The following is a 12,315-nucleotide window of genomic DNA, read 5'->3' as shown; positions in this document are numbered from 1 at the left end:
TTATGTTTTGTTTTTTTCATTTTCATAGACGTGTGACTCTTTAAAACTTCTTTGCTCAGTGTGTGTGTGTGGGGGGCAGGAAAGGGGGGGCGGATAATGGTTGTTTAGGGAGGCGGGGAGGACTAGACGAGGGGGAGGAGGAGGAGGAGAGGGGGGGCGAGATGTTAGGCATAACCTTACGCCTTCAAAACATATTCTTGGCGGCAGTGACGGAAGCTGTGCCGAGTGTGAGTGCCGAGCCGTGTAGCACAGAGGAGAGAGAGAGAGAGAGAGAGAGAGAGAGAGAGAGAGAGAGAGAGAGAGAGAGAGAGAGAGAGAGAGAGAGAGAGAGAGAGAGAGAGAGAGAGAGAGAGAGGATAAATAGAAAAGTGAAAAGGAATGAAGATAAGAAGAGAAGTAAAAAAGAGAAGAGAGCTGGATGGACAGATAGATGTAGCGACAATTTCTCCCTCCTCTACCCGAGTTACTGGAAAGGGCCCGATGGCTGCCCGTCATGGCGGCAGTTGAGGGGAAAGAGTCGATGCCTGCTCACCGTTATTCACGTTCAAGGTGTAGGTAAAGGTGTAGGCTGCAGAGTGTAGCTTGCAGAGTAACAGAGTAAGAGTCTCGGCATATTTTCCTCTCATGACCCTGTAAGAGTGAGTGTGGCCCCGTCCAGCCCTGACCTCGTGTGTTCCTTGCAGCGGCCGCCGCAAGAGGTCAGTCCCCGCCGTGGAGGCCGACCAGGACCTGCTGCCCGAGGTGGACGAGTACGACCTCGGAGAGCTGCTCTCCGCGCTCACCAGCAAAACCGTGAACGAGGACAGCGGCCTCATGGACACAGCCTACCCCGCCGAGGAGCTCAGCGTGCCGCAGGGCGTGAGGGAGGGGCGGCAGGGCGAGAGGATGAAGATCGCGGGGGCCCGGCCAGCCGCCCCCAGCCCCTCGCTGCTCTACGGCCTGAGGAGCCTGCCCCGCCGCAGGTATATCTAGGTGAGTCTGGCCCGGCATGCCCCGCCCCGCCCCGCCCTTGGGACTCGTAGTGTGAGACAATGCTTTCACTTTTTTTTACACTACTACTACTACTACTACTATTACTCTACTACTACATAGATGGACAGTAATGTATTAGAAAAATACTTAAACAATAAATGCAGTATTTCAATGCATATAATCTAGGTATTTTGTATTCTTTAATACAAATTTTCAAATATAGTTGATTTAGAATTTTTCGGATGTATTTAACATTCGAAAAATTCTAAATCAGCCGTCCCTGAAGTGGTCATGAGGCACAGCACCGGCCGCCCGTCAGCAGCCCCGGGAGAGGGTGTGTCTTCCACGAGGGAGGGGGCTGGCGGAGGGGCGGCGTGCGGCCTTGCTTATTAACACTGACCAAACAACCGTGTTGAGGAAAGTCAAGCAGGCGAGGGACATCTGCAGCCTCAAGTTTAGGATGAAGGAATCAAAACATTGTGTTTCATTTAGAATTCATCTTTATTTTCCGTTTTTGTGTGAACTGCCTTGATGGATTTATTGATTTTCACGTGTGCAGAATTACAAATACTGATTCACACAACCTTCGGATAAAAATCCTAAACAGCAAACTTCAGAAGGCAACAGAAATTATTGACAAAATGTATCGGAAGTGTACTTGCTTTGTATTTAAATACACTGTTTCAGTAATTTACTTATTATTTAATTACATTCACGCTTGCCGTAATATATTTGATAGTGATGCCCAACTCTGTCTACTACTACTACTACTACTACTACTACTACTACTACTACTACTATTACCTGTTACTACTTACACTACTACTACTACTACTACTACTTCATAGACTAGCGTCGGTAGCCTGCGCCTCCGTGGCGGGTCAGTAACGGGTTGTCCGCTTTTTGCAGATCCCACGCACCTCTTCAGCCCTCAAGATCTGCTGTCTTTGTAAAGGTCCGCGCGTCAAGTTCTTTCCTGTGTTTGTTGAAGTGGCGTCGTGTCGAGGGTTTTCCTGACAGTAAGTCGCTGGACGTGGGTCTGAGGATAGCATCGTCCCCGACTGTCTTGTTTTATACGAGGAAATTCACCCTTCGTGCGTCCCACACTGGCCGCCGCCGCGGACACCCGAGTGCTCAACGTGTTCTAGTCAACCCAGTGATCAGGACCACGGCGGGGCTGTCCTGGCGGCGGGGCCCCGCGGCCCGGCTCGGGGCCCCGCCACGCCGGGGCCGGGCCGGGGCAGGGCTGCCCAGCTGCACACAGGCGTGGCTCCGAGGCTCGCCGCCAGCGGGTGGCGGAGGCAACGACGGAGTCACGTTGTCCCGCCGCCTGCCGGACGCGGCCTTGGCGGCGCGATGACGCTGGCGCCACTTCTTGCTGGTCTTCTTCTTCTGTTCCTGTCTACTCGACGCTCGACGACAAGTCTTGTTAGTTGCTGCGCCACGTTTTTTTTATTTTTTTATTTGTATTCACACCTTGTCCTCTTATTTATTTTATTTCGTTTAGTCGATGAGCTGAGGGAGCGAGGCAATCTGATGGAATGTGAGTTTCGTGACGGGATCGCTCAGTCTAGTCCACTCTCAAGTTATGTTAATCTTACGTACTTTACTGGACTCCTGTGTGAGTCGTCATGTGATTATATGTAAGTTTCCAGTATTAGTTGTGAATAAGTCATGCGATGTCAGGTATACCAAAGCTAAGTGTGCGACTTGCAGTGCCAATGCCGGCACTGTCAACTGTAGGATTAGTGGACGGGGCGAAAGCCGCAGCTTGGGGGAAGGAGGAGCAGTGTGTGTGTGTGTGTGTGTGTGTGTGTGTGTGTGTGTGTGTGTGTACTATTCTGAGGTGCAGGAGTCCAGCCCTGCCCCGCCCCACGCCCTGTGGCAGGCTGAGCAGCCCTCCCGTCCCGCCACCGCCGCCGCGGCCGCCGGGCCGCCGCGCGCTGAGGCTGGAAGTTGTTCGTGGAGCGTCCCTCGCTGTGACTGTGTGCCGCCCGCAGCGCCCTGGGGCCGATAGCGTTATCATTATTATTATTATTACTATTACTATTATTATTATTATTATTATATAGTGATTATCAGTATCAATGCCACTGTATTATTATAGTTCACGTGGAGTGTTGAGGAGCGGCGTGAGGCACAGAATTATCACCTCCTGTCCCTCCTCAGCCCTAGCCAGACACGCTTCTCAGAACACTATGATTAGTGTTAGTGTTATTATTATTATTATCATTGTTATTATTATTATCGTTGTTATTATTATTATTATTATTATTATTATTATTATTATTATTATTATTATTATTATTATTATTATTATTATTATTATTATTATTATCGTCATCATCATCATCGTGATTAATATCATTTCTGTCCTTGTGATCACTGTGTCAACGCCTCGTCACCGTTGGCGGCCGCGTCGCCGGTTCGCCGCGCCGCGGCCCGCGAGGGTTCGTTGCTGTGCGTCAGCGATCGCGGCTGAAGGCTTTAGGTCGCTGCGAGGCATCAGCTCCCTTGTCGAAACTTTGTTCACTTTAATTGCTGGGCACTGAGCTTGTGAAGATATTTTATTGATATTTTAAAAGTTCATCAATGAACAAAATAAATTCAACGAATTTTAGATGATCCTTTTTCTTCTTTTGTTTTGGCTTGTGAGAAGATTTTCTGATGTGTTCGGCCTTGGCTTGGTGCATGAGTTTGAGAGAAGAGGATCTGCTGCCTCCCCTGGCCAGCCCGGGGCCTCACGCGGGCCACGCAGGGCCGATGTCCGGCGGCCACAGTCACGAACGTTCACTGTTGTCCACTTAAGAGAACCTGAGGAGGGTGTGTCAGGCTCCCTGGACCACTTCATGGCTCGCGGCGCCCGGCAGCCTCGTCTTGCCCGCGGAGACGAGGCCGTGAGGGAGAGCCCGACTGACCCTTGTGTAAAAACTGTAATGACGAAGTGTTTACCGCGAACCATTGGATGATTGCCAAAGATTAAAAAGAGTTCAAATTGTGACGTCGTATTATTTTCCTTTGAGCCTCCCGGCGGGCGGTGAAGTGAAGCTGAGAGCTCACCGCCCTGCAGAATGGGAGGCTAGAGTTGCCTAATGACCCAACTACCTCATTTGTGGACGAGACGCGTCGCTGGTGAGCGTGACGTCATGGCGCCGCGCCTCCAGCCGCTGAGCCCCCCCCGCGTGACAGTCTTGTCGGGGAGGCTGCGCCGTGTATGTATTCAGCTCGACATCAAAGAAAAAGGACATTGTTCATGATGTTGACTACTATCAGGTTGGTAGTCTATCGTTCGCTCCTAAGCGGCTTGAATCCTTATTCGACGCGTGAACCTTCTGCTTCGGTTCACCGAGATTGTATGAGCCTCATCAGTGTTGGCAGCGCAGCGACGGGAGGCGGCAGCTGTGGTGCGTCCAGGCGTGCCCTGTGTGTTTGGCCGACGCCTCGGCCCTCGACGAGGAAAGCAGTGGCCACGACACCCGAGGGAGCGGGGTGAGAAGGAGAACGGTGCTTCCTGGCGTGTTGTGTGTTCGGGCGACGCCTCGACCCATAAGGGAGGCAGCGGCCCCTACACATCAGCCGCAGCGAGAGGCGGAGACAAGCCCCTGCCTCGCCGGCGTCCCCCAGGTGGTGAGTGTGTGGTGCGGTGTTTGCTTGGCCTCGACGGGCGATCACTAAGTAGAAACATAAGTCTATGAGAATCTCCTTTGCCTACGCGGGGAAGATCCCTGTAGCTTAGCACCTTCCTTATTCTCCCCAGCCCCAAGAGGGTCAATGCCTCTCCATTGTTTTCTGGGCCTCCCGAATATTGTCCAGTTTGTTTCTTTGATTTCTTTAAAGTGTTCAGGGTCACACACACCATTATTGCACGGGAAGGCTTTTGTTAATTGTTTTTGAAAAGTGCATCTATTTTTTTCACACCGCTAGACCTGTATAAAGATAATCTAATACTGTAAAACTCCGGGAGATCGAGAAGGAAGGAGCAAGCAGCCCGTCAGGACGTTATGAAACATTGTATCTTTACGTCTTTCATTTGAATTCTGAATGCGGACCAACCCTTTCAAATTACAAGAAATAGCTTGTTAGGCTCACTTTATTTGCTGTTTCGTGTGTTATGTGTGTTTTTGATGGTGTGGGAAGATGCATGGGAGGAAGGAGGTGTGATTTGGTGCAGGAAGAGCTGTATAGAGGAAGATGGAACGTCGAGGGTATAGACAGACTAGTAAAAGGATGAGAGTAGTGATTAGGGGGCTAGATGGAAGGGCGGGAGAGGGAATGGAAGGTGAGCGGTGACCTGAATGGAAAGGCGGGACGGAAGGGTGGTTAGGGAAATGGACCTGGGAATGGGAGGTGGGCGGTGACTTGAATGAAAGGACGGGACAGAATAAAAAGGTAGTTAGGTGGACGGACGAGGGATGTGAGGTGAGCGGTGACTTGAATGGAAAGACTGGACGAGGGAATGTGAGATGAGCGGTTACTCGGATGAACAAGGGAAAGGGTAGACGGTGGTTAGAAAGACGGACGAGGGAATGTGAGGAGAGCGGTGATTTAGGGGAACAAGGGAAGGACTGGACTACGTTGGTTAGGAAGACTGACGAGGGAATGTGAGATCAGCGGTTACTCGGATGAACAAGGGAAAGGGTAGACGGTGGTTAGAAAGACGGACGAGGGAATGTGAGGAGAGCGGTGATTTAGGGGAACAAGGGAAGGACTGGACTAGTTGGTTGGGAAGACCGACAAGGGAAGTGAGGTGAACGGTGACTCGGATGAACAAGGAAGAACGGGAGACGGACGAAGGAACGGGAGATGAGCGGTGACTCAGATGAACAAGGGAAGGCCTAGACGGTGACTGAAAAGACATACTAGATTACGGGAGTTGAGCGGTGACTAGACGGCGGTTAGGGAGACGGACGAGGGAAAAGATGTGAGGTAGTTTAGATTGATAAAGGAACCTGCTGCCGTGGAGGAAACTGTGGTAGAAAGAACGAAATAAAATACATAGACAGGATAGATATGGGAGTTAGAAAAACTATAAATAGGTAGATGCCTTTTGGCCACTCATTTCTACATTTTTTTTATTATATAGGAGCAATATGATTTGTTTTTTTTTATTGAGATGTTTGTGTTTGTCCTTGAGCTACTTCCGTCTTTCCAATCACCGTCTACCCTTTCCCTTGTGCATCGAGTCACCCCTCATCTCACATTCCCTCGTCAGTTTTCCTAACCAACGTAGTCCATTCTTTTCCTTGTTCCCCCAAGTCACCGCTCTCCTCACATTCCCTCGTCCGTCTTTCCAACCACCGTCTACCCTTTCCCTTGTGCATCCGAGTAACCGCTCATCTCACATTCCCTCGTCAGTCTTCCTAACCAACGTAGTCCAGTCCTTCCCTTGTTCCCCCAAGTCACCGCTCTCCTCACATTCCCTCGTCCGTCTTTCCAATCACCGTCTACCCTTTCCCTTGTGCATCGAGTCACCCCTCATCTCACATTCCCTCGTCAGTCTTCCAAACCAACGTAGTCCATTCTTTTTCACACTGCAGGACTCAATGAACTCCCAGTGGAGGGCGGCGACGTCGGGACAGCCAGACTTGCGCACACACACGTCCCGACACAGCCTGGGAACACCTCAACCTCGACCGCTCAGACAGACGGAGGGCGAGTTCTCAGTACAGATAGATTGCCAGGACAGGATAAGCTGCACTAACAGGATTAATTGAATTGGAAAAAAGTAAAGTGTGATTTCAATATGTCTACCATTGTCTCTTTTTAGTTTCCTGGTACTACTTCCACATGTATCTTTTGTTGTATAATCACATATGTACTGCCTGGGGCTTGGGATGGCATGTTCCTCCCTTCTCCTTTGATGTTTACTTGCAACAATAAACTATCAATCAATCAATCAATCATCAATCATGTCTCTTATTTATTTTCAGTGGAGGGAACCAAGAAAGCTGAGCATATAATTACTTTTTTATTATTTTCAGTGGAGGGACCCAAGAAATCTGAACATATATTTGATTATTTTTATTATTTTACAGAGGCGGGAATTACCGTTGCCAGATTATCGTACTCAGAGCCTTGATCGTATTTACCGGTTTCTGAGCCATAACTATTGACAAAAAAACACCAATAATTAACCATTTTAACGATAACTATATAAGAATGCAGTTTTTGGGGTCGAGGAGGCAGTTTTGGGGTCGGAAATCGGCAAACACGTACAGTAGGCTGAGTACGACAATCTGGCACCTTTGGCGGGAGGTAAGAAATAGGGACAAAGAAAACGGAAGATTTTTTTTTTCAGGGGGGACATCAACCAAGGAATCCAAAGCCCGTCTGTAGCATCACTCTCACTAAGGACAGGAACAATTGCACTCGATCCTCCCCTTTCTCCTCCTGCTTCTCACTCTCTTTCATTATTTGGTTATTTTCTTTCTCTTCGTTTTCTCTCTCTCCCAACTTCACCTTCATTCTTTCTCATACCTTTGTTTTTCCACTGTTTGTTAGTTCACCTTTCTTTCCTTCTTATTTGCTTCGTTTCTTTACTTCTTATCCTCATTTCATCTCTTCTTTTCTATTACTTTCAACGTTCATTTTCTCGTCTTTCTCTTCTCCCTCATTAACTGCTTCCTTCCTTTACTTCTTGTCCTCATTTCATCGTTTCTTTCCATTACTTTCAACGTTCATCTTCTCCCTCATTGGTTCCTTTCCATACTTCCTTTACCCTCACTTCTCTCTCTATCACCCTTTTTCTTTTCCTCTTTCTCTCCTTCATTATTTGGTATCTTCCTTTACTCCCTACCTCCTTTCTCTTCCACCTTCATCTTCCTTGCTGTCTTATCTCCCTCATCTCATATTCCAATCTTCAGCTTCTCTTGTAATTTTATCTTATCCAGCTTTTTGTCCTTTCTCTCTCGTTTCAATTTTCTCCGAGTTTCGTTTTTTTCCTGGTTTTCTCTCTATCTCACTTTGTTACTCTCTTCTACATTGCTTTATCATTCCTATTGTGTGCCTTTCTTGCTTATCCTGCTCTTCATTATCTCCTGTTTTTTGTCCCTCTGTTGCCTCATATTACTCCTTTTCTATTTCTCTTACCTGGTCAAATTGTTTTTTCTCCCTCACGTTGAGACGCTCTTTCCAACATTGCCATATTCTTTTCCCATTTAGCTCTGCGTCCTTTCCATTCCTCTCTGCTTTCCTCTTTCCCTCACTACGTTTCCCTGATTCTTTTGATATTTGTTGACTCATTGAACTTTTTGATTATGAGGAAAACTGCTGCTGTGTTTTCTGAAGATCCACAAACCTCTGTTATTCTTTTGTGTGAGGCAGCGTGTGGTGAGAACTTTTTTCATTTCTGTTTTCCTCTCAACTGACGACAACCCTAAGCGTGGTGAGAATGTTTTTCATACTTGTTTTCCTCTTGACTGCCCATCCTAAGAAAAAGAAACTCCAGCCACATCTTAATATCGCATCCCTTGGTACAGGAGGCAAGCACACACAGCTGGTGGGGGTCACCCTTTATTGAGCAAGGCAACAACGTCTCTCCTTGGTGATGTTGAGGATCACGGCCCTGCCAGCCACGGCCCTGCAGCGGTAGGTAAGTAAGTGGTGGTCACTGGAGACTGGCTGCCCTAGGGAAGGAGAAATAGCTTAGGGTCGTATTTTAAAACATTTCGTCGCCCAGGTTCACATACTTGACAAGGCTTTCGTAGGAGCTGTAGGCCTTTCCAGGGGTAGTTTTATGACCCTGGTGGTAGTTTGACCCTTCTTCTGTGCCATGAACCTTAAAAACACTCATGAAAACCAGATTGATCCCCTCTTTGACCTTTAGAAATAGTTGATGTGAGAAGCGATGGGGTCTTAAAATATGGCCCTGCCTGCTAGTCATAGAAAGTAGAGGATATTAAATGAACAGGCACTTAAGAATTACTGAATATATTGTGTTAGTAATTTTTTTAGCTATTCTGTGAGGCCAATAGTCCAGGCTTGGTGGTGGGAAATTAGTCTATTAATATATACTACATGTGTATCTAATCTATACGTGTGGTTCTTTGGGCTCCCATATAATTTCATAGTCTGCTAATGTGAACAGCCACAGGGCAGATTCTGTAATGATTAAAAGATTGCTGTTGTTGATTTTACAATTCATTCAACTCTGTAAAATCTAATCTGAAGATACATGTCATTTCATAAAGTTAAAGAATTCTTGATAATAACTTCACAAACCACTTTGAGATTTTCACATTCACTGTGGAAAGTTTTGTTGACCGAGTTGGTCAATTATGTAATGTGATTACATTGTCAAAACGTCATACATCATTACAGTGCTTTCCTCCCTCTCCTGCAGCCACCTCTCTTGTACTGCCTTGACCTTACATCAGTAAAGGTGAAAAGTCTTACTGAACTTTGCAAACCACTGACATTGATCTTATAAGTGTTCTGCCTTGCTATCAGTATGTCCTTATGCGTTCTCCATCGGTACATTTGTTGCCCAATACAAGTTCTTTCCGCTGCTAGATGGGAGACAACAGAGAAGTAAAGTAATTGTTACATCTTTACTAGTCATATATAGAATATATTTATCAAAATTGTACCATATGAGCATGAAATGTGCAGAATTGCTATCAAATATTGGAAGAGATGCATAATGAACAAGTAAAAAAAAAAAAAGTATCAAATATTGGAAGAGATGCATAATGAACAAGTAAAAAAAAAAAAAGTAATACCTAAAAAAGGCTCTAGAGAGGAAGCACATGATATCATTTAAGACAAGTCAGTCACTATCTTCCTTCAGGCGTGTCCTCAATATGTGAAGTGCATCACATAAATTTTACATCTTTTGGCTATAGGTCAGAGCACAGCTGCCACTAACCTTTGTTAATTGTTTCTCCTTTCAGTGGCTCCATGGTGAAGGTGTTAGCACGCATCAGAGCTCAGAAGAATGAGGGTGGACATAGTGGGACTCTCCGAGATGAAGAGGCCTGGCAGTGGCAAGATCAGTATGGGGGGGATACATCTACTACGGATCCAACATAAGCAATGGTGCCTTCTCAAGGGGGTAGCTACGGGCCTTAGTAGTAAATGCCTCAAACTTCACTTTTCATGCATGATGCTGAAAGGAATGTGTCACATCTTGAAGACCACCTACATCAAACTTCAATGGAGAGCTGCTTTGCATGTGACTGTGGACCAAAACTGCTTTACAGGAGCCGTCAAGAGTAGAAAGAGCTTTACTAATTAAGAGTGACAACAGACAAAGATAATACTATAGTCTGTTCACGGAGCCTGTTCATCTGGCGCCTAGGCAGCGTTTGTTACGGCTCCTGTGATTGGCTGCACCCCTCCCTCACTCACATGCCATGCATGTACGCCGTGACGCTACACACTTGTATTATTGTCGTCATAGCTCGTCTCTTATTCATGACAGACCACTTTAGCAGTAATTGCGCAACTCAGTTATGTTTATCAAAACTCGATAAAATAATACATAAAGGCTTTTTAGGGGCAGTGTGCCAAACATTCACAAAACTTCACTATTCGAGGGTGTCTGTATCCCCTAGCCCCTGCAAATAAGGGGGGACAGGTGTATTTTTTACTTATTCTAGTTAAATAAAGCAACACAATATGATACAGTCAACAGGTTCTGTCAAAAGTTCACAACTTAAATCATACTCGTGTTGCTGAAACTGGCCTAAACACCTGACTGGAACCTTCTGGTAGAGCAGAGCCTCACATCTTATCAGTCTTACTCTAAATTAACTTGAAAATTATCTGGTGAATCTCTCAAGATTTCTTGGCTGTGATGTTTCAAAATCCCAAACCTGCTCTTAACCCCTTGACTGTGGATTTCCTACAAGACATCACCAAGCTACAGGAGTGGAACAAAAAGTGGCTGCTACAATTCAATGAAGAAAAATGTAAAGTCCTGCACCTTGGGAGGGGATATCCAGCACACCAATACCAAATGGAAAACACTCCACTATCCACCACAGAGGCAGAGGAAGACCTGGGAGTGTATGTTACCAGGCTACCAGTGAAGACGAAATCTGTGCCAATCGCAGCGGACGGGTTAACTACCACTGTGAACAATGAACACACACTGCACAAGGCTGCTCAGACATCCCTGCCACGAATCATCACTTGTAAGATCCCTTAAGTGTTATCTTTGAAGCACTTCACATTAATGAAAATATTTTACTTAGATCTGCAGAAACAGATAACTGCAGGTTAAGGACTTTCATAACAAACCACACTTTGTCTGCTTACTATCAGCACAGCATCACCACCGCCAACCACATAGAGGACCACAGGGGACTTGTAGCTGTGCTGGGCACATCATCAAAATGATCTTCGGTAGTCACCACCAACCCTGGAAGAAAACTTTTCTTAGTCATCACTTTATTTCCTGGGATGAGTCCAGTTTAATATTTCACTTTGGTGGATGACTTATTGAAGTGGTCACTTTAACACCTGCTGGACTCACTGCCTGCTTGGCCTCTGCCTTCCTGGATTGCTCACACCTGGAGTGAAGGAGTGCCTGCAGGGACTGGTGGATGCTGTGCTTCGTGGGTGTTGGATTCAAATTCAAACAATGAATCCCTGTTTGCAACCCAAAGCCACGTTCTTTCCTCCATCATGTGTATATATTTTCTCGACCGAGTCCTTCTGGAAAAATATATAATTGATACAAACATTTCAATGGAATGAGCCTGTTTAGATACAAGCAAATTTCTCTTAGCAATAAACTATCAAACAACGACCCAGGGTTCATCTGTTTCTCTGACTGATCCAACACTGAGATGGGAACAAATGCTTTTGTAATCACTAATCATGGCTCACTGGGTTGTCATGCCTGGGTCCTTCCACAAGGACACCACGCCCCAGGACGAAGGCATGGATGGAGAGGTTACAAAGACGTGTCAACAAGGGGAGGAACCGTCACAAAGGTATACAAATGATGAATACAGGAGTGTGATGCAAGATGTTTGACTGCCTGAATGTATGAACCCAGAGGCCCCGGCTGCTACCCTGTAGGTCCTGTCCTACATCCATTGTCTTATCTCATTGTAGTAAAGCACTGGTTTACGTTCAGGCATGCAGCCGCAGCTCACGAGATGGTGGAGAAGGCGGAGTTGTGTAGCTGGAACACAGTTTAATGGGTTCAAGCTACATGACTCTGCATTTGTGAGCTGCAGCTGCACACCTGGATGTAAACCAATACTTTACTACACCAAGATAAGCCACAGGTGAAGGACAGGACCAACAGGGTAGCAGCTGGGGGCCCCAGACCATTCATGGCCCTGCGCTGAAGCAATAGTTGCTATCAGGAACATGCTATTCGCCTCCTTA

General features: G+C 46.6%; 1 protein-coding gene and 1 long non-coding RNA gene across 5 annotated transcripts in view; both read left to right on the top strand.

Annotated features, from left to right (window-relative positions):
- Positions 1 to 3,970, top strand: part of LOC126987542 (uncharacterized) — a 139,815-nt gene extending 135,845 nt beyond the window's left edge. For 3 of the 4 annotated variants that reach the window (XM_050844587.1, XM_050844584.1, XM_050844586.1), the window contains 2 exons: positions 684 to 972; positions 1,882 to 3,970. In XM_050844587.1, the coding sequence (XP_050700544.1) occupies positions 684 to 972 (289 nt within the window). In that variant the 3' untranslated portion in view covers positions 1,882 to 3,970. The other variant, XM_050844585.1, reaches the window with a different exon arrangement.
- A 4,479-nt stretch (positions 3,971 to 8,449) lies between these two features.
- LOC126987543 (uncharacterized) lies at positions 8,450 to 11,725 on the top strand. The gene is made up of 2 exons (XR_007740987.1): positions 8,450 to 8,563; positions 9,864 to 11,725. It is a non-coding gene; the product is annotated as an uncharacterized LOC126987543 (long non-coding RNA).
- The last annotated feature ends 590 nt before the right edge of the window (positions 11,726 to 12,315 follow it).

This window comes from Eriocheir sinensis, chromosome 65 (genome assembly GCF_024679095.1).
Source record: "Eriocheir sinensis breed Jianghai 21 chromosome 65, ASM2467909v1, whole genome shotgun sequence".
In the NCBI taxonomy this organism is placed as follows: Eukaryota; Metazoa; Arthropoda; class Malacostraca; order Decapoda; family Varunidae; genus Eriocheir; species Eriocheir sinensis.
Note: the sequence above shows the minus strand (reverse complement) of the source record. Positions and strands in the feature narration are given on the sequence as shown.